General features: G+C 46.9%; 1 protein-coding gene across 1 annotated transcript in view; it reads right to left on the bottom strand.

Annotated features, from left to right (window-relative positions):
- Window positions 1–22909, bottom strand: part of SLC25A46 (solute carrier family 25 member 46) — a 40644-nt gene extending 17735 nt beyond the window's left edge. Inside the window, exons 1-6 of the mRNA XM_085873518.1 lie at window positions 22590–22909; window positions 14958–15000; window positions 14653–14710; window positions 4538–4615; window positions 1784–1884; window positions 300–356 (exon numbers count right to left, since the gene is read on the bottom strand). Coding sequence (XP_085729644.1) covers window positions 300–356; window positions 1784–1884; window positions 4538–4615; window positions 14653–14710; window positions 14958–15000; window positions 22590–22809 — 557 coding nt within the window. The 5' untranslated portion in view covers window positions 22810–22909. The remainder of the gene's footprint in view (window positions 1–299; window positions 357–1783; window positions 1885–4537; window positions 4616–14652; window positions 14711–14957; window positions 15001–22589) is intronic.
- Between the last annotated feature and the right edge of the window lie 324 nt (window positions 22910–23233).

The raw sequence follows: 23233 nt of genomic DNA, 5'->3' as shown, positions 1-23233 counted from the left end.
TGCCAGACCCTTTTGAAAAAGAGATTTCCAATGTACATGAGTACAAACAGGGTGAACGAAAATCCCACAATGAAAGTAGATGGGAAGACCCATAGGAGCTTACAATCCAGCTGGAACACTTACATTCGTAACATGCATTTCATTTATGATGCAGGATGTCACAGAAGACTTGAAGAACATACAATTGTGCTTTCAGATACCAAAGTCTACCTTGCATTATTATCAATAAACTTAAGTGTGCCCATTGCCTGAAAATGCAGGCAAAGTGAAACAATGGTTCCTCAAGATCTGAAACATACCCCTTGAGAAGCATGTGAGCTCCCACCATTCTGGTGTTCCACACCATGGGGAAATCCCTACAAAGCAAAGTAGTTTCAAAAATCAAAGCTGCACAATTTTAACACCAGTAACACAAGCTTCTTGGAAAATAAATAAATAAATAGATTGAAAAAAAATTTAAAATCAACCTCCACAGCCTCATACAAGTTTTTAGAAAGTACATATACATCAAGGATGTCTCAATAAAATGTATACACACTTTTAATATCACAGGAAAAATTAATGAACACAGAGAGAGGGACGATGTTTAGTGTTAATGATACTGAAGATGGCATAAGCATGTGATGGAATGAATGCACATCATCAATCAGCTGCTACCCACAAGGCAGTGCAGAACGACAAGAGAGTATTGTTTTTGATAATTAAAGTCTGTATATGTTTTATTGAGACACAATGAATATATGAATAATTTGGGATATTTTCACTTTGTTGGTGCTATTCCCCATTCAACATTTGTGGGAAGTTAAAAGTGTGCAATATAGGTTAATAACTCAAATTTCGAAGAAAATATAAATACATATATATATATATATATATATATATATATATATATATATATATATATATATATATATATATATATATATATATGCACACAAGCAGATAATGAGGTTCCACTGGGATGCTGTGAGCAAATTTGTTCCCAATATTGTGGAATATTTCAGGAGTTTACTCAAAAATCCTTTGAAAGCGTAACGGCAGGGACCTGTGGAAATGCCACGTAATGCAATATGTGACTTCAAGTCCTCAAAACAACACACACACACACACACACACACACACACACACACACACACACACACACACACACACACACACACACACACACACACACACACACACACACACACACGTCCTCACTCTGCCCCCACTCCCCCTTTTCTAAGTCCTAACTCCTCTCCTCCCCACCAACACCAAAGCGTCAACCCCCCTTTCCCAACTCTGTCCCTCACCCACCCCTTGCTCCCTGCTTCCAACTCTGTCCTCCACTCCAACTTTCCTATTCCCATCCTCAACCCATGCTCCTGCCTCTCCCAACTCCAATTGTGCATAATAGTCACTAACTGTTAAGCTACAAGGGTTTCTCGGTGAAGTAAAATCGATGGAAAGGTAATTATAGAATGACAGAATTGAGTGAATCGTTTGTGGTTGTATTCTTTTTTTACATCCAATAGGTGTGTGAACCAATGACTCTGAGCCTATACACCACCAATGTGCATAACAGAAATGCACACAACTCGAAATTACGTGAATATCGATATTTGTAAACCTACGTATGCACTGTCCAGACCCAAGAGCTCTTAAATTAGGTACTATCATTCAACATTATACATACTGTGGTTTCGACATTTACCTCATTCAGGTACAATCATGCAATTTGCACTTATGTAGGTACATAGAATATATATACACAATATTTCATAAGAGCAACAATGGTACATACTTCGGCAAGGCTGTATATTCTCCCAAAATGCCTTCCACCCCCAGTGTAAGGCCCTGGTGAATGAAAGTACTCCCGATTCCCTTCCACAACACTTTTGGGGTCTAGTGAAACAAAAGAAATACCAATAATTAACCACAATCAAGCATTGTGTGGAACTTAAGACATAACAATAGCCCTCAAGTATGCAGTTGGGAATGCTAGGTGAGTTTCATATCATCTCGCTCTGGAAAAAATAAAAGGAAAGATGAGGTCATTATTTTAAAAGGGAGAAAAGGGCAACAATAAAAAAATTAATGGGAAACAAAATGTGGGGATGATAAATTGGCAGTGTGCGACATCATTTGAAGTACATATTTATGTGTTCCTTCAAATAATTAGGGTAATACTAAAGTTATAAGACAAACTGGATCCCTGGTGATCAACAAAATATGCTCCTTGCAGAATTTTTATTTGTGAAGTGTAGATATGCCAGTGAGAGAAAAAAAAAATAGAATAAAAAAGAAAATATATACATACAAATAAACACACCAATCCCATCACCTGTCCCTTGGGAGGATTTTGGAAAACATTGGTTCTGTTCAGATTGCTGAACCCATCTCCAACACCCACTTTCCAGTGCCCTGCTACATCCTTTATCAGAATTTCCACTCAAAATCTGGTGTATTTTCTCCACTTCAATATCTCTGCTACCTACCTGCCTTCCCCATTTTGAGCTTTTCAACTATGATTTTCAACTTCTCTGGCTCAAAGTCTCCTTCTTCAATGTCAATAAATTAATCTGCTGTCTCTACCAACTGAAAATCACAGGTTTCAATATCCACAACTATCCCTGGATTTTTCACTCTATACGCACCGACGAGGCTGGGACTGAAGCCAAAAGCTTCGCTATCCTCGATGACCTCTACCAACTAATCTCTGAACCCTCCCGCATTCCTGACTGCTCCGCTAATAGCTCCAACACTGGAGCTTTTTCTCACTTCCAAACCTTATCTTTTAGCCTGGTGTTGGCAATGGTTGGGTTATGGGCTTCGGATCTTAGGGTCCTGAGTTTGAGCCCTGTTAGCGTAGCCACTGAATTAATACCAGGTGGGGTTGACTCTGACTGTCATCCTTCCGAGGTCAGCGAAATGAGTACCAACAAACTGGTAATGGGGCATTGCATCAACAGTGCCCACATATTCGGAAGCAGTGGCGATGCACCGTTGTTCATAGCCAGTTGAAAGCATGAAATCATGCCACCATAAGAAATGGAAGTATATTAAAAATAAAAAAACCATCTTTATACGAATATCGTTGCTGCTGCACTTCTTGGATCCTCTCACCAGTGCTTCATGACCACTTACCATCCCTTCCAGCAGTATCAGTATTCCTTTGGCATTATGACTCTGCCAATAGAGATTACCTCCAATTTTTTGCAGACTACCCCTGGCCCTGGCAAGACTCTTGTTTATCTGTGCTGATCTTTCCACTGTATCAGCCCAAATCGCTGAAATCGTCATTCTAGGTCTGTCTCTTCACATACCCCACTCATCCAAATGTGGAAAAGCCTCATCCAAGTGGTTTCCCCATCATTGTGCTTTCTCTGTCTCCTTGAAAAACCACCTCTTCAAAGCCTAGAAGGCTTCGCCCAAGATCCGAGTCGTAGTGCTTATGTAGCTGCCAACAACTGCAAGTACAACATCTCTGTAGCCAAAGCCACCTTTATCCAGCAGACCTCAGACAAGCTCTCCACTCTCCCTTGCAGCAGTTGTATGCCTTCTGGTCCTTGGCTAAGCACATCTCCACCAACTTATGAGAGTGATATTTTCCTCCTCTCAACAACTCTTATGGCCCCATCTCCAGAAATCCTAAATCCAAATCAAATACCTTTACCTCTCAATTTGCAACCAACTCCACTCTGGATGATTCCAATAGAACTGCTTTTCCTCAACAAACTCCGTTATGCCTGTCATTAAATTTTCCACTCGCAAGGATCGCCAGACCCTGCTCTCCCTTGTCACCAAAGCCAATGGTCCAGATGGAATTCTGCTGTCGTCTTCAAATGCTGCACTCTCGAACTTGCTTTCTAACCTCCTACTGTGCCATAATTTACCCAGCCTCCTGGAAGTATGTCCATGTCTGCCCTGTTCCAAATACAGGCAGCATGCTGATCCTTCCAATCGCCTTGACCTCCAATATCTCCAAAGTCATGGAGTCTCTCATAAATAAACTAGAACGGCACTCGGTAGAGCTTCTAGTGAGCATTACTTTTGTGGCTTGATTGGAAGTCCATATTGTAGCAATGTCTATTCTAGCACTCGGGAGAGCGCATTCCTCAGCCAGCTTGAACAGTTTACGTCTTGTATCCTACCAATACACCGGATCTGGATCCGGACCTGAACCAAAAATCTAATCAACTTGTTCTTGTCGCCTACCCATATCATCCACCTAGTTTTGTCAACTCGTACACAACTTTTTCGAAATATCATGCTATACTATGTATCAGTTTTAGCCCCATTTCTTAATTGTGAAGTATCACTGATAAACTTCTTGTGTCTGGATTCAGATCTTCACCAAAATTGAATAAATTCTTCCTTGTCACACCCAACCTGTCCACCAAATTCAGTCTGAATCCATTCACAACTTTTTGAGATATCCTGTTCAGACAACAGACAAACAGGGATGAAAACTTAACCTCCGCCCACCTTTGGTGGCGGAGATAATAATGCTGGGAAACTTTAAAATTCCCAACTCCATTCAGCTGGCCAACCAAACCTGAGCTCTGCCAATGGCATATGTGAGGCGGATGATGGTGAATGGCGTCAGGTGATACGTTTTGGCCTGGTAATTGAGCTGAAACGACAACAGATATTCAGAAAGGAATTAATCTCTGGATTTTAACCTCATAGCTAGCGACAATGAGCAAAAGGCAATGCATGATTTGTTTGTCATAAATGCTTTATACAACTTTAAGTGGTGTATTGACGTTTTGTGCACTGCTTAATACCGTAATACTGATGATTTGCAAAATAATTAATTGCTTAATATTCGGACTTTATAATGTTTGGTCAGGCTATATATGCGAGTTGCAAATATAGTTAGGTAAAAATGCAAAAAATGTTAATGCCAGAACTTGGCTTTTACAGCTTACTAAAAAACGATGTCTTTAGGTAGATTATACTGGCTTCCAGATATGGAATTGAGTGTTGACAAGAAAATTCAATTCTGGAAGATTCTAGATAAGGAACAATCGAGTACCAATGAGAAAACTTTTTGGAGGGGAGTTTTTTTTCAAAAGATTTTGGAGTGACACGATAAAGACGATAACGTCAGTAAGATGAGAATGGAGAGAGGTTCAAGATGCCTTCAATCACCCTTTGCTTTGTGCAACACAATTTGGGGTAACTGGAGTGTCGCTTAGTGTTATTTCCAATCTGCCAGCATTAATTGGTGGATGTTAAGGGTATCCTTCGGCGACCTTTGGCGAGAAGAGTAGGTAAGCTATCGCCAGCACCCTGAACAAATTCCAAATTCCTGTCCTGACTTCCTGTGTCAGAGTGACAATACGTCCAAGATGGTAACCCCAGGCAAGAAAACAATTTGCAGCAGAGCCGACGCTCTGTGCAGAACATGGTACAAGATTAGTATTATTCGTTTTCATAAATAAATTTTGGACTACAATCAAATGACCCCTGGTTGAACATCGATCGATTAGACATCCATGGTTTTTGACAATGTAAATTGCAAAATTGAACCAGAGTTGGTGTCAAAGCCACCCAATGCTCGCCTGTTTATACATTTATCGTTTTTAAAAGACTCGTCTAATAATTCAATTAATATTGTTTATAAAGCATTGCAGTGAAGTCTGATCCAAATAATTTTAAAGCAATATATGCATTTGTATATTGTAATCAGTAACAAGAGCGCAAGTGAGCACAATATACGCCCGAACAAGAAGGAATATACATAATTGTGCAACTACATGGAAAACAGCATCCTGGTTGCCATGGCAAACACTTTAGATGACGAACGTATGTCGCGACACACCATCTCCACAGTCTGTACCTATGTACCAAATATGAAACGTGAAAGTTGAAAACTTTGGGAGTTAGAATGCGGACAGGAACGGATGGAAAACAGCATCCTGGTTGACATGACAACCACTTTAGATGACGAACGTATGTCACGACACACCATCTCCACAGTCTGTACCTATGTACCAAATATGAAACGTGAAAGTCGAAAACTTTGGGAGTTAGAGTGTGGACAGGAACGGACGGATGGACGGACGACAGGTATCAGATAATACGCCCCAATATATATTGTTGCGGATTCGCGCCCGCCGGCGTGCTGACGGCCACGTAACTCGAATCGCGGCACGTCGCCCACCGGACGGACAATCCAGTCGTGACCCTCTCGGACTAACGCCGGGAACCAGTCACGGGTGGACCTTTCGGTCTCACCGCGATCGAGCCAATCAGCCCCCGCGTGGGATAGGGTTGCTCGCCAAATTCGACCTACCTAAGTACCCACGCGGAGGGTAGACCGGGCGATCGCACCTCGCCGCAGGTCGACTTCGGACACGGGCCACTTAAGCGACCCGTTCCGTACTATCAGAATAACCGAGCGGTGTTATCGTCGACCTCGACGGTTCGATTAATTATCGGGCGTATTCAGCCCACTACCAACCCTTTACGTGAAGCAAGATGATTCAATGGGAAAAAGACGAAGCGAAGCGGGAGAACAGTTCAACAATAAAGCACATTTATTCGCGACGAACGGAAAGCACACATATTCAATTCCACCAAAAGCACACAAAAAAAAGAAAACACAATTCCATTTACACAAAAAGCAAATATAAAAGCGAAGACAATGCAGAGCTAATACCGACTACCGAGCACACGGCAACACTTATACAATTCTACCTCACAGACGGCGCCGACAACACATACCCAAAACCAAGGAAAAGAAATATCCTCAAGGATGAGGCGGGCCTGAGGCCGAGACCGGGTCGCGCCTACCCGTCTGGTGATGAGACGCGGAGCGGCGATGGCGCCTCACTCCGCGGGCCTCGCGGACAGTGTCTGGCAGGGGGTGGGAAAGGGGCCCCCTTGGTCGCACTATCTCAGCGCGGGGGGAAACAGGAGGGGGTTGCTGATGCTCGGGGTATAGAGGATCTTTATTATCCCTGGTGTGCGTCTCCACCTCGGCCAGGTCGCGCTGCCGGCCTTCCTCGGGCGTGCAGCTCCCGGCACCGTCGCGAGCACCCCCTCGTCTGCCTTCGCCGCTGCCGCCTCTCCGCCTCTGGACTCTCCACCCTGGACTCTTCTTTGGGCTCTCCTCGTTCGACTCTCTTCAGCTTCTCCAGCTACTGCAGGCTTCGGGCTCCAGACTTCCACACGGCTCTGACTGACGAACACGGTCCTTTTATCCCCCCGTAGCTTCGCCTTTGACCCCCTCCCTTTGACCTTTCACCTCGCTCCCCATTGGCCCGAGAAAAAGTGGGCGTGAAGGCTTTTTGATCCACAAATTTGCATATATCGATCGTTCTGGAGGCGGGGCCAAATCGCCCCTCGCTCACTGATTGGACGGCAAAAAGTGGGCGTGTGTCGTTTTTGATCCGTTTTTGAAGCACAAAATCCGTGATTTTGTACACGCTGTTCAACGTGCGCCCTGCACGAGTCCAACACCGGTACCCACAGCGGGGCAAGAACGGTGGCGATGCTACGGTTGCGAGGTGTGACGTGAAGGTCGTGGCGGTTGTGGTGAAGCGGCGTTGTGGTTGGTGGTTGATGTTGTGGTTGTGGTGGTAATCATGGCGGTTGGTCCAAAATAAAGATAGTAAAAGAAAAACGGCTATCCTGAAGAGTCGCAGCACGCATAAATGACATGTATTCCCACTAGACAACGGGTTTGGGCCTAACTACACATGCACTTACCGAGATACCTCACCTAAGGGACCTGAATGGTGGTTTGCGAATTTGGTAACCACAACACTACCCCTCCCCTTTTTACAGACTCGTCCCGAGTCGTCAAATTTTCGTGTGCCATCATGTGTAGTTTTCCCCTAGTACATTTTACCTACGGATCCCTGAGTGCGACATTCATGGTATTCGTGTCCCCAAAATAAATAACCTGAGGGCTGCGTAACTATCTAAACAAACTCACTCACACGGACGACTTAAATAAAATTGCCGGCGCTAGACAGACATGCCGGGGGCGCACTCATATTTACAGTACATCTTAACCTTAACTTACAAATTTTACACTAAACCATGGCCCAGGATCATTGAACTCTGCAAAAAGAAAGCAGTTAGCAGGGAGCCAGGCTGCCCGCATGCAGTCTCTGGCTCAAACAATGCAGGTGACAGGGAACGTGGCTGGCTGCTCACACGCAGTCCAAGGCCTTCCCTTTTGAAATGAACGCGGTGAACCACAACGGTGCATGGGCTGCACAACGCAGTCTCCGTGCCAGCTCAAGTGGCACACGCAATGAGCACAACGAATGGATGCATGAACACAAACACGGTGCACGGGCCGCCACTGCAGGCCCGTGTTGTAGCTGCCAACAGGGCAGTTCTTGCAGCTTGCAAACTGTTGCTTTTACGATCCTGGTGCACATGGCAATGAACAGGGGGGGGGGGGCAAAGCAAAAATTGAACGGGGCTGGTGAACGGGGGCAGTGGGCATGGCATGGCAAAGGTGATCAGGCAAACACAGCCCGCAGAAGAAGGAGGCTGCTGCAGGCAAACACAGCCGGCAGACGAACTGGCCGGAACAGGCCTCGAAGAAAAACAGCCAGCAGATGAACTGGCCGGCACAGGCCTTGCAGCACACAGCTGCCGATGAAGTTGGCCGGCCTCCGCCTTGAAGCAAAACACGGCCAGCCGATGAAGTTGGCCAGCCTTTGCCGTTCAATGGAGGTTGGTGGAGGGAGTGCGGTGGTGCTGGCCACTTGGAAGGCGGGCTCGGACCTACCTACCTGTCTCCCTCCCAACCTATCGCCTTTGCCTGTCACTGTACATACCCACTCCCTTAATTTGTCAAACCCCAATTTAGCCCCAACTTATTTTTTTGTTGTTTTTATTTTTACTTCCCTACTATAAATCGTCCCCTAACCCCCTTTATCGTCTTTGTTCGGCTAACCTATCCTGTCACCTAGCCTACTCCCAACCCCTACGTTCCCTTCCCGGAGGGGAATAAGGGAGAGCTAACGTCCTGTGTCGAGGCCCAACTCAAGCCTCAGAATGGCCTCCCCAGAGTTCGGCGATCTTAACACCAAGTGGGTCCAGCGGCCCACAACGAGAGCGAGGGGATGGATGGTGCGGAGGGGTACATCTCCTAATCTACCCTAACCATTTAACTGTTAAACTACCCCGGGGCTTTCAACAAGCACCTCTCGCTTAAACTATTGGTTCTAACAACCCAGATTCCCGTCGCCTGTGTTGGTGTCCTCACAATTTCGGGCCTCGCCCCCCAATTTTCTCTCCGTGCCCTCACACGGTCTCCTGGCTGGGACACGTGGCTCCCTTTGGCAGGCACGACCCTCTGCCGATTCTCCCGCTATGGCACCCCCGGGCACTACACTGCCTCCGAGCCTACCAGCTCCCTAACACCGGGGAGTGCCCCCATGGCACCTCCCCTGAAACGCACACGTGGCAGGCCGGCCTCCCGGGCCCCTTTCCGAGGGTCACCCGTGCCCACAACACTGCCCACGCGGCTAATGGCGCCCCGGGCCCCCGCACCAAGCAGGCGCACCCGTGCCCACTACTCTATCCCGGCCCCCCATGGGCCCATGGCCTACCGCGGCCGACTAGCCTGGTGCCCGGGGTACCCACTCAGCGATACTCACCTTTCGCAGCCACGCTCCCAAGCCCGTCAACAGGGCTCCTGCACCCCTCCAAATGGGTCTCGAGCCTACTTTCCCACCAACAACAAAACGACCTCCATTTTTCAATTTGACTAACCCAGCTAACTCACTTTACTCTGACCCCGGGGTCCCTTGGGCGGGAGTCACTCCTCCCCCCAATCACTCATCGCACCATGCATTCCCCATTCACTCCATACACACAGACCCGCTGGCCTCACTCACTCAACATGTACTCACCTCCCAACTCTTCAACACACACACACCGCTGAACTCTGCCATCCTTCTATCTGCACCCCCTAACTAACTCGTGCTCCCACGTCGTCCCTTAAACTATAGCACGTTCCTTTTAACACTACGTAGCTAAACTACGTCCCCTCTACACACTCACAAGTCTGTCACGGTCTCTAAATCAATCATTTTATTTCCCAACCTAAATCTGGCTACATCCCTCTAACTCATCCATTCCACGGACTCCATGAGGACTTACCCCTGCCCCATGAAGTCGGTCTAACTAAGCTAACCCTTCCCCCTAACTAGTTTCCATCCTGTGCCCAGGTAAGGGGGTCTTTCACCCCTTGCCCAGGAATCCTGAACACCCGAAAGTGAGGCTTGCTGTCTTTTTTTTTTTTTTTCATGCGCAGCACCTGCTCGGCAACTCAGAGCTCGCGCACTTTGCACCTGGCCGTGACGTCATGCAGCTGCACGTGTACCTCGTCCCTCCTTGGACGGTACCATCCGGCCGGGATACCCCTCCTGCCGGATTCCAACCACACGTGCAGCCATGACGTCACCGTGCGCATAAAAAAAAACACAAGCCCCACGTCTCGAGGGGTTCCCCACGCGAACACGTGTGCTTTTGCCCGTTGGAGCTTAACACACACGATCGCGTGGAGAACCCGTCCGGTCCAAATCCATTTACCTGCCTAAACTTTGTCCGTCCGCGGGATCGGCAAATCCACCGCTGGCGTTTCCGGACCGGGACTTCACTCTCGCAAGCGAGCACGTGGTGGTCTCGTGCGTTGCACAGCACGGACCGCGTGCTCACTGCTGGGTGAACCCGGCACGGTCCCCGAAGCAACTACAGCCGCTACTCGGCTTTCTCTCCTCTGTCGCCGTCTCCGTCTCCATTCCACACACGCACACCTGCGTGTTACGACGCACACAGTCCACACCATTAAACTCACACCGGGAGACGCGGCTGCGTGCTCCCGCATGCCAACCGACATCTCCCTCTCATACCGCTCTCTCACACACACGGTCTCCCTTGCACTCAGCGACCTTGCACACGGCCGTTCACTCACGCGTGCGGGGGCACTCACCCGCGGTGCCTCACTCGCACTCCGTGCCTCATCCACACACGTGGGGGCACTCACCCGCGGTACCTCACTCGCACACACGGCGACACTCAAACACGCGGTCTCTTCCACACACCGTGCCCCACTCATACACGCGGGGGCACTCAACCGCGGTGCCCCATCCACACCCGGCGTGCTGGGAAGCACGCACTCTGGCACCATCGCCACCACACCACTCACACACGGGGTCGCTTCCACACACGGTGACGCACTCACACCTTGCACCACACACACAGGGACAACCACACTGGGGATTCGTGTCCCCACAAGGGTCTCCGGGGCCTCTATACCCCCCAAGCTCTCCGTGCACCCGTCCACAGCACCCGTCCTCTCAACCTCGCAAAGCACGACCGAACTCACCTGGTCGTGACTCGCCTCAAGGGGGCATACTCCCTCCCCTCGTTCCTGGAGGAGGCCATCCAGGTGCTCGCACTGGGTCTCGACACGCTCCGCGAGCTCACCCCCATCGTCCTCCACTACCTCCGTGTGTGTGTGTGCGTCACTTACCCCATCCTCACCGTGCAGTCTCTCCTCTATTGTTCCCTTCCCGGCTACCGTCACTGCCAACTCTTCACCCTTTACCTCCCTTGTCTCAACTATTATTATTTCCTTTGTCGTCACCTCGTGTTTATTGGTCTCTGCTTCTTTCTGGCGTCTTTCCCTTATCTTTAAGTAGGTCAACCTTGCTTTCTCTTTAAGTCGCTCCCGTCCTTCCCTGTTTTTCACTCCTTGCTCTTTCACGATCTCCGCGTACCTCATCCTTGCTCTCCGTATTAATTGTTCTTTTCTCTCCCTCGCAATTACTTTCACCTCGTCTCTTGTCTCCCGAATTACTTTTTCCTTACCCGCCTCCACCGCGGGCCTGTCAGCCGTTGCACCCCCTTCCAGCTCGTTCGTTCCGACACGTGGAGTCGCCATTTTAAGTTCCCTGCTCACGGCCTTCATGCCCGCCTGCAGGCATCGGCCCATGTTCTGCGTCTCACCCCGCAGCTCTTTCATCTCTTCCCTCATTTGCTGTGTATTCGCATCCATCGTCGTTTTCACTTCATTTGTATTTGCATCCATTTTTTCGATCATTTTCGCATTCATCTTTTCGTTCATTGCCGCCAGCATGGCGCATAGCTGGGCCATGTTGGATGCACTCAGCTGAGCCGTTTCGGCAAGGGTTGGGGAAGGGTTTTGGTGGAGAGGGGGGGGGGGAGGTGTCATACACTGCGGCCGCTGCCGCACCCACCTCGGGCCCTGGGTTCAGTTGGGCGAGTCCGTGTTCCTGCACAATCAACATTTCCTGCTCGGGGATTCCATCCTGGGCCATGGATTCTACATTACTACACATATACATTTCCAATACCCCCGGCTCCCGCTCGCCTTGAGACGCCATCTTGCTTCTCGTGAAGGGTTAATTTAACTCGCTCGTAATTTGGAGGGAATCGGGGGTCGCTTCTCTCACCCCTGGACCGATTCCCGTGAATTTAGCCGGAGACAGGAGAGCCTGTTTTCCTGTTCTCCGATACCAGTGCCGCGAGGAGGGCGATGAATTTGTATCCCACTCCTGACACCAGTGTTGCGGATTCGCGCCCGCCGGCGTGCTGACGGCCACGTAACTCGAATCGCGGCACGTCGCCCACCGGACGGACAATCCAGTCGTGACCCTCTCGGACTAACGCCGGGAACCAGTCACGGGTGGACCTTTCGGTCTCACCGCGATCGAGCCAATCAGCCCCCGCGTGGGATAGGGTTGCTCGCCAAATTCGACCTACCTAAGTACCCACGCGGAGGGTAGACCGGGCGATCGCACCTCGCCGCAGGTCGACTTCGGACACGGGCCACTTAAGCGACCCGTTCCGTACTATCAGAATAACCGAGCGGTGTTATCGTCGACCTCGACGGTTCGATTAATTATCGGGCGTATTCAGCCCACTACCAACCCTTTACGTGAAGCAAGATGATTCAATGGGAAAAAGACGAAGCGAAGCGGGAGAACAGTTCAACAATAAAGCACATTTATTCGCGACGAACGGAAAGCACACATATTCAATTCCACCAAAAGCACACAAAAAAAAGAAAACACAATTCCATTTACACAAAAAGCAAATATAAAAGCGAAGACAATGCAGAGCTAATACCGACTACCGAGCACACGGCAACACTTATACAATTCTACCTCACAGACGGCGCCGACAACACATACCCAAAACCAAGGAAAAGAAATATCCTCAAGGATGAGGCGGGCCTGAGGCCGAGACCGGGTCGCGCCTACCCGTCTGGTGATGAGACGCGGAGCGGCGATGGCGCCTCACTCCGCGGGCCTCGCGGACAGTGTCTGGCAGGGGGTGGGAAAGGGGCCCCCTTGGTCGCACTATCTCAGCGCGGGGGGAAACAGGAGGCGGTTGCTGATGCTCGGGGTATAGAGGATCTTTATTATCCCTGGTGTGCGTCTCCACCTCGGCCAGGTCGCGCTGCCGGCCTTCCTCGGGCGTGCAGCTCCCGGCACCGTCGCGAGCACCCCCTCGTCTGCCTTCGCCGCTGCCGCCTCTGGACTCTCCACCCTGGACTCTTCTTTGGGCTCTCCTCGTTCGACTCTCTTCAGCTTCTCCAGCTACTGCAGGCTTCGGGCTCCAGACTTCCACACGGCTCTGACTGACGAACACGGTCCTTTTATCCCCCTGTAGCTTCGCCTTTGACCCCCTCCCTTTGACCTTTCACCTCGCTCCCCATTGGCCCGAGAAAAAGTGGGCGTGAAGGCTTTTTGATCCACAAATTTGCATATATCGATCGTTCTGGAGGCGGGGCCAAATCGCCCCTCGCTCACCGATTGGACGGCAAAAAGTGGGCGTGTGTCGTTTTTGATCCGTTTTTGAAGCACAAAATCCGTGATTTTGTACACGCTGTTCAACGTGCGCCCTGCACGAGTCCAACACCGGTACCCACAGCGGGGCAAGAACGGTGGCGATGCTACGGTTGCGAGGTGTGACGTGAAGGTCGTGGCGGTTGTGGTGAAGCGGCGTTGTGGTTGGTGGTTGATGTTGTGGTTGTGGTGGTAATCATGGCGGTTGGTCCAAAATAAAGATAGTAAAAGAAAAACGGCTATCCTGAAGAGTCGCAGCACGCATAAATGACATGTATTCCCACTAGACAACGGGTTTGGGCCTAACTACACATGCACTTACCGAGATACCTCACCTAAGGGACCTGAATGGTGGTTTGCGAATTTGGTAACCACAACAATATATATATATATATATATATATATATATATATATATATATATATATATATATATATATATATATATATATATATATATATATATAGCATATAAAAAAATAGTGTGGTAGATAAAAACATTAGAAAGGAAAAAAAATAACTTGCACCAAAAACTTTAACATTTTCACGCTCACGCTGACGCTCACGCCGGGGGTATCGCTATAGCTCTCTGTTCTTCGAACAGGCGAGCTAAAAATGACCCTATCAATGTAAAATCCTTAATCCAGCAAACAATACAAAAACAAAGCTCATGCAACACCAAAACAAAATAACATGAAAGTGAATGCAAAATGTAAAAACAAACACGTGTAATTCATCGATGCACGATAGTAAGTATCACAAATGTTACACCACAATCACCCAGCAATAGCCAAATAAACACAGAAACCAAGAAATACCTGGCATTGTCTGCGGATAACGATGAATGGGTGGGCAAGCACGTTCTCCGCAAAAAGGCTAAAGTAAATAAATAAATAAAAACAGGCATAAACATTGGAAAATAGGAAACAATCCATACCATAAACAACAGAGGCAAACCTAAATGAACACAGACCTTTTCATACCTGTGAAAAGGTCAGTACACCTCCCATCATGAACTTTGAGTTGAATAAGAACTAACAAAGTAGAGCAGCAACATGCACACAAATCACAATCTACTTTCAAAATTTGAACAATTACTCTTACTGTCAACAAAGAAACTGACCTTAACAAGCTCACTCCAAATCCAGCAAATCTCTTGAAATTGTCTGAAAGAAAAACAAAAAGAACAGGTGAAACATATCCAGATTATACATATGGTCTTTGGCATTAAGACAAGTTGTCATAATATTATCTTGGTAAGTACACTTGTTGGATGCTTTGGAGTAAATTGTTGATTGCTCTTTGAAAGATAGATGGCGTCGGTGAAATCCTGAACGACAAGCAAGCGAATGCATCTAAAGCGTCCACCTGGAGTATTCAATGAAACAGTGCACTTACAGCTGTCCTCATCCAACACGACCTTGAATAGCACAATGCTGCATGGTATTGAGAATATTGTTACGGATCTGAAAACCATTTGCATTCAACATACAGGTCCCAAAAGTCGGTTATCCCGTTAAGTACATGTGTAGTCAGATCCCTTTCCTTTTGTCTAGTGGGAGAATCATAAACGTGCGTTGTGACTTCTTTTAGTTAGGTTATTAAATGAAGACCACAAGGGGAAAACCAGAGATGTCACTTTTTATAAATTTCAGGGTTATTGCACCTGCCAATAGTTGGCAACATAAGGTTTCCTCTCACAATATTACTTTAACAAATAACCAGAGGTGTCATATAATTTATATGGTATAAAGTTTAGCAGTGCAATGAAAAAACAAGTGTTGTCAAAGCTGAACAAGTAGAAACCCAGAGTTGTCAGTACTTGACTCCTGGTTATCTCCCTTTCATTCATGTTAACTGTTCCACCATAATATTCAGAGTTGAGAAACTAAAAAATGAAAGGTTGTAAAACTTTCACAGCATAAACTCTGAGCACTACAATAGCCTATTTGGTTATATCATGGGCTCCGTAGTTGATGCATATCGTGGTTCAAGCCTGGTCAAACCTTTATTGTGACTTTTATGGGACCCACACCATGGCTTAATGGTTAGCGCGTCTGAGTACCCATCCTCATTCGATGTACCCACCGCCCAATCAACCTGCTTAGGTATATGAGGGAGTCACATGAGGTGACTTCGGCTATCGCAGGGGTGGTTTATCCTTGTTTTCCTCCCGGTTTTCCATCATATTAAGCAGTACGGAGTAAGAAATGGAGAATCCGTCGTCATATAAGCGAAATACCCTTGAGTATGGCGTTGAACACCAATCAAACAAAAAAAAACAATGACCGTTTAATGTTGAAAAAAAAATCTGTGATCACCAAAGTCAAGTAATGTATGCTAATAACCAACAAGCATGAATTTGCGACACATCCTGGGTTAAAATTGCATGGCAATTATTAAACAAGGGAATAACCAGTGATGTCAGTTTGCAACATTGATTCGTTCTTTGCTCTTAAATTAAATAACACAGAAGCTTGGCAAATGCTACATGCTTAATTTGATCAGCCAATGATCACTCTTCCTTTTACTGGAAAATAAATCTATATGACAGTTATTAAACAGTCCACCAAAGTCTTGAAACTTTGTTTTTCAGTTTCTTCAAAATTGACTTATCCTGACATCTCTGCTTTTCCCCTTGTGGTCTTCAAATGTTTACATCCAACGAACCCTCCAGCGAACAACCAACAACCATTCCCCATCACGACCCACCCGCTGTCGACAAACACTCTGACTTGCCAAGACGGGGTCTTGCAGCCGTTCCTTGCCGCTTCCTCCAGCGTCCTAATTCAATCTGGCGGTGGGTCCTTTTTAGCGAGTCTGCAGTGGAGTGAACGGGTTTTTCCAGCCTGGCCGAAATCCTGCCCAGAAAGGGCGGACCCATGGAAGCCCGTACAATCGGGGTGAACAGTGACGTCAGTTTGACCAAGGCCCTCCCCGCTGAGGGAGGTCCATAAAAGTTACGACGCCATCCTCAGAGTGGAGTTCTGGAGAGAGTAGTGACGAGAGTTCTGAGGAGATTCGGTGGTGTTTTGGGGGATTGCGCTGGAGTTAATGAGTGGTTACGAGTAGTGGTTACGAGGGGCTGTTGCGAGTTCTTCGTTAGTTTTTGCTGTCACGAGGGTTGAGCAGAGGGTCATCGAGGTGGCGAACGCGTCTCTGCTGGGCCTCCACAAGGAAGAGCGACCCCGACCTCCCTCCGTGGACCGCGACTATTCACCACCCGAGCTCTGCCACGAACCTCGAGTCCATCACGTGCGACTGGGACCAGGCCGACGACCATTGGCAGGTGCCGCGGCATGGAGTACCCCCTTTCTCTGACGGCCAGGTTCCCATCCGGACTCTGACCCCCAGCTCGTCTCTCTCTCATCAGCTGGAGGGTCCAATAAAGAACTCTGGGTTTCTTTTCTTTTTGTGTGCGTGTCTGCATGTGGGCCCGTCTTTAAGTAGAACTGTGTAAGTGCTTGAATCCTTGTAAATACTCCTTGCATATTCGCGTTAAGTCTTGCCTGTGTCTTTTTACTGTTAATAAATTTATTACAAATGTTCCCAGTCCATTTCTGTCCCTTCTTACATTGATCCAGGTCTGAGTATAAGCGGGGTTTCATCCCCGATAATCTGCTCATTTCAGCCGGCACGGCTCCGCTCGGCTGCACCCGAAGCAGAGTTGGTAGTCGGGAGTTGGAACTCTACCGCAGTCGGAAGAGTGACCCGATTCGAGCAAGACGTGCCGAGGGCGTGGTTTCCCCGGTAGTCGAAATCGCATAGTTACTAAGGTAAATTGGTTTTAGACAAACAGACCATACGCTACGCGGTTGAGATATTGGTGACCACGGTCGGTTCAGCGACCCGCCAGCTCACGGAATTATCCGGAGCGACGGCCTACAATTCCGGGGAGTCTGGTGGGAGACGGCGTAATCTCCCCCAACTAGCGGTCATTCTTGCCACCGACCCCTGGCCCACAACTTTATGTAGGAACTGATCATCTTCATGTTCTTGAAGTGCATCTCAACTTTGCTGAAAAGTTACAGATACCTCTCTTCATTTGTCTGGCATTGTTTTTTGACCATTCTGTGTTGAAGGACGTCTTTCTCTTCAGTGTTTTGAATTAAGGGCGATTTCAAACTGATTTTGAAGACAAACATTTAACAGCGTCAAGTAATAGCTGTAACGTAAAGATGTCATTAGGACATGTGACAAATAGGATATTTGTTAGCATGCACAGGACCAACACAAACACTCGATTAAATGACAAATGTATTAAATCAATAAGAAGGGCAAACGGTAGAGCGCATACCTCCGCCATGTAATGCCTGACCCACGAGAACATATCGGTCCAAATACATTTTTGAAATATCATGCTATACAGTACTACATCGTTTTTGGCCCTATCTCTCAATGGTGAAGAATCACTTTTAAAATTCTAGTAGCGGGATCCAGATCTTCACCAAAATCGAATCAATTCGTCCTTGTCACACACCGAACCTGTTCACAAAATTTCATCCAGATCTGTCTACAACTTTTTGACATATCCTGTTCACAAACAGACAAACTAGAAGAGCACTCGGTAGAGCGCATACCTCCGCCACGCAATGCCTGATCCACGAGAACATATCGGGCCCAATACATTTTAAAAATATAACGCAATATATCGTTTTTGGCCCCATCTCTCGATGGTGAAAAATCACTTTAAAAATTCTTGTAGCCGGATGCGGATCAGTATCCACCAAAATCTAATCAGTTCGTACTTGTCACACACACCCAACCTGTCCACAAAATTTCATCCGGATCCGTCCACGTTTTGAGATATCCTACACACAAACAAACAAACGAACAGACAATCAGACAGAAATGGGTGAAAACATAACCTCCTTCAGCTTCAGTGGTGGAGGTAATGAAGATCAACAATTAGAAGTTAACTCGTGAGTCAAAAAGGATGGGTGGCTCAAGAGGTAAAAAAAAAAAAAAAAAAAAGGACACTAAGGTGTCCGATTTCATATGAATAGAGGACACAGGGAAGAGTAGCAGAAAACTGGACTGTTCACGACAAAAAACAGACAAATGGGGCCACCCAACTCATGGGACGACCACAACGGTTATAGTCCAAGCAGGACACCGTCAATCCTTACACAAGTCTCCTTCAAAATTTCCATATCAATTTCATAGGGATTTGGCCAAATGGGAAATACTCCCCATGGGGCATTCCATTAAATGATTGCTATTTTCCACCAGAAAACCAACCCGCGGGTTTTACACCCAATAGTACTCAGGTTAAATGGCCATGGAAGTTTAGCAGAATTTTAGGCCAAAGAGAAAAAAAAAATCCTCCTGGTGCGAAATTCAATGAAAAAAACAATAAATTACACACGTGGAAGCAAGCACACCATCCCATTTAATAAGCCTGGTGTTGGCTTCAAGTGGTTAGGGTGGTGGCTTGGGATCCTAGGGTGCTGAGTTTGAGCCCCGTTTCCACTGAATTAACACCAGAGGGTTGACTCAGACCAGTCATCCTTCCGAGGTCGGCAAAACGAGTACCAACGTACTGGTAGTGGAGGGGGGGGAGGCGTTCCATGTCAAGTGTACACATTTTTCAGCGAAATTTTGACACATCGTCTCAGATTCCACTCTTTTTTGTGCAAGTGTTTGTATACACGGTAAAACATTATGTGTCAATTTTCAGACCTGGGGGTCCATCGGGGCCCATTTTAGCCCCCCCCCAAATTTGGGGGCCCCGGTTGACCCACAATCTTCCAGTGGCCATGTCACAGATTGTAGTGGTCCGATTTGGATGATATTGGTATCAAAATGCTCGTAAAAGCGAGATCTTTCGAATCGTGTAAAGTAAAATCCCTCCGAAACAGCAATTCAAAAAGTAAAAGTTTGGGGCGCCCTTTGACCTTGGGCCCCCCGCCCCGCAGCCAAACCGATGATCCCGATTTTTTCGTGTGAGAATACCTCTTCATCTACTCCAACACCTCAGCATAAATGAAAATGGGATCTCAATGGGTTCAAGTGTGATGATGGTTTTATTGTTTGGGGACTCAGGTGCTGGACACACAATACGCCACAATACATAGCACAATATTTGAACACAAGATTTCCAATACACTATATCAGTATATTGTACATAAATTTTCCACATGCACATGCAGGAACTGGAAGCGATAGTATGCCGATTGTGCTGGGTTACAAACTATGCGTGCTATCACATGATGATAGCTAGGAAGTTCGGCTATCTGTGGCATTTTGGAACCAAACATCATGAGTTTCACACTTTGATGTATCGTACATACACATACACTGTGTGTACCGCCTGAACCGGCCAGTACACACTCCGAGGGACATGGCATGGCGAACTTCGCGAATCCAACTTTCAAGTCGGGGTTCTTCTCTTTGAATTTCTGAAACAGTTCCTCGAGATTGTTTAGTGCCAGGCACTTTTGAATTTTGTCTTTTCCATGTTCAATCATGACCACCACACAGTCCTTTTTTCCCGGCATTATTCGGCTGACTTCATCACTTCGGTAAAATTCGGTTACGGCGGATTTCACTTCGTCAGGCAATATTTTACCCTGTTTGGGACTTGGAGACGATAGCATACCATTTTCTTTCTCTAAAATTTTGGCTTGCACAGCCATTCTTTGGGAGCAACTGAATTCACTCATCATCCCGCTGATGCTCATATTCCGAGCAAATATTGTCAGTATACGTATTTGCTCTGAACGGCTCGAAACAACGTATTTTTCTTTCAGGCTTTTGATCACCTCTGGCATGCGGTTTTCATCACATTTTGACGCTGTATTTTGTGTTTTCTCCGCAGTGCTTGGTCCAGCAACTAGTTCTAATTTCTTTCGCACAGAATCTTCGACTTTACTTTGCTTTTCAGGAACGTACCCTGGGTTCCTTTCCGCCTTTCGTTTGTCGAATGGGTTTTCGCCTATCATCGATAACAACTGGTTTAAATGTCAACTTCTGCTTCTCGCTCAAAAACCTCCTCGTCCTCATCTGTCGAAATAGATTCTGCAATGCCTTCGATAGTACCTTCTAATGATAATTTCGAACTGGTCGAAGATGATTCCTCAATACGCTCTGGTGACAACTGAGAAAGTTTTTTTTTCTGCACGAAGTACAAAGTCTGTCATCTTTTTTCACCTTTGAAGAAAATTTCATCAACATATCATTTGACACATTGCGAAGATCTTTTCGTTGTTTCGTTTTATGGCAGCTGAACGGATCGCAACAGTATTTTCGGAACTCCTTTCGATCTTCAGTCGCCATGCTTACTGCAAAATATGCAAAAACTGAGATTATCCCATTTATAACTTAATTCGATGACGGTTCTACAAAAAATGTACACTTAAAAATCAATAGACACAATAGGCAGAATAATTTTTCGTAAATGATGCTATATATATATATATATATATATATATATATATATATATATATATATATATATATATATATATATATATATATATATATATATATATATATATATATATATATATATATATATATATATATATATTAGTCCAGAGATGATGATCGTCAATTTCAGATATAAAGCAGGTGACGTCATTGGAACGATGACGGCAAACGTCGCCCAATGTCGAATCAATAATATAATTAGTGATATGTGGACCTCGAACAATAAAACCATCATTACACTTGAACCCATTGAGATCCCATTTTCATTTATGCTGAGGTGTTGGAGTATATGAAGGAGTATTCTCACACAAAAAAATTGGGATCATCGGTTTGGCTGGGGGGGCGGGGGGCCCAAGGTCAAAGGGCGCCCCAAACTACAACCTTTTGAATTGCTGTTTCGGAATGATTTTACTTTACACGATTTGAAAGATCTCGCTTTTACGAGCATTTTGATAACAAGATCAGCCAAATCGGACCACTACAACCTGTGATATGGCCTCTGGAAGATTGTGGGGCAGCCGGGGGTGCCCAAATTTTTTTGGGGGGGGGCTAAAATGGGCCCACAGGTCTTAAAGTTGGTATTTTGAGTTTCTTCACTCAAGTGAATAAATGATCAACATATGGGGAGAAAATGAGGTATTCGTGTCGGGAGGGTGTGTACACTTGACATGGAATGCCCCAGGGGCACTGCATCGGCAGCAAAGCTGCACCCCCTAACCAATGATGCAACCAGCAGCCAAAATCCCATTTAATAAGCCTGGTGTTGGCTTAGTGGTTATGTGGTGGCTTGGGATCCGAGGGTGCTGAATTCGAGTCCCGTTACCCACTGAATTAACACCAGGGGGTTGACTCAGACCAGTCATCCTTCCGAGGTCGGCGAAATGAGTACCAGCGTACTGGTAGTAGGGGGCACTGCATCAGCGGCACAGCTGCACCCCCTAACCAATGATGCAACCAGCAGCCAAAAAGGGAACACCGATGGGAATACCATTTAATGCACACCATGTTGGTGGTATTCACGTCCCTGTCAACGACAGCATCAGTCTCTCTACAACCCAGCACGTTTATCTCGTTACTCTGACTCACTACAACGGAAGGTTACGCTCATTCTTTAGCCTCGTTTACCTCTTCTCGCTCGTTTAGCTTGCCAACCAAGATGGCGCCCGCGCACTGCATCATGGGTACTGAACCCCCCCCCCCCCCATTACGATTCGAATTCGTCCGTTGGCGTGATCACGTGAAGGGATTTCGTGACATATTCGCATACGGACACTATGAACTGCAACACAGTAACCGAACAACCTTGACCGCTAGTCAAACTGACCATTTTCAGGTTCCTCTGGCTTTTCAATGGGAAGGTCCGTGGACACGACCGTCAGGCTCCGAGGCCTCACGGGCTGATCGGATAAAAACCGCTGCTGCTCATAGGACGTGTCTTGCCTTGAACACCCATCACCTTTGGGCAATAATGCTCCGCCGTCACTTTCCTCCTCACTATCGTAATCCTCCTCCCAAGATCGGTTCCTTTCCGACGGCCTTGCCATGTCCGAGCAAGCTGTGGTGTGGGAAAGAAAAAAAAAATGCAAGAAGTTTATCAATATTTTCCGTGTACACTGACGTTTTCACATTAAACTGGTCCGTTCGCTCCACACTTTTTAATAATCAGCAATCAGGTACACTCCTCTTTACACCCAATGTAAAACGAACGGTCAAAAACGCAGAAAATCCACTCGTGAAACAACCATAGACTATACCGCCATGGCCGCTATACACAGCTCAATATGGAAAACGCGCACATGTCATTACATAAGTCAAGACATCGATTCGGAATATGAACTGTGGTGAATTAACGTGAATCGAGGGACATGACGCGGGATCACATGTTGTGCGTCTCGCGTATAAGGGGAGGTCTCTCTGCGGCACGAGTGATTGTCCCCGGGGCATTGCTATTGACATCGGCTGTCCACT

This window comes from Eptatretus burgeri, chromosome 3, assembly GCF_056783735.1.
Source record: "Eptatretus burgeri isolate ZD-2024b chromosome 3, Ebu_testis_v1, whole genome shotgun sequence".
Taxonomy (NCBI): domain Eukaryota; kingdom Metazoa; phylum Chordata; class Myxini; order Myxiniformes; family Myxinidae; genus Eptatretus; species Eptatretus burgeri.
The sequence above is the reverse complement of the archived record's forward strand: the minus strand, read 5'-3'. Positions and strand labels throughout refer to the sequence as shown.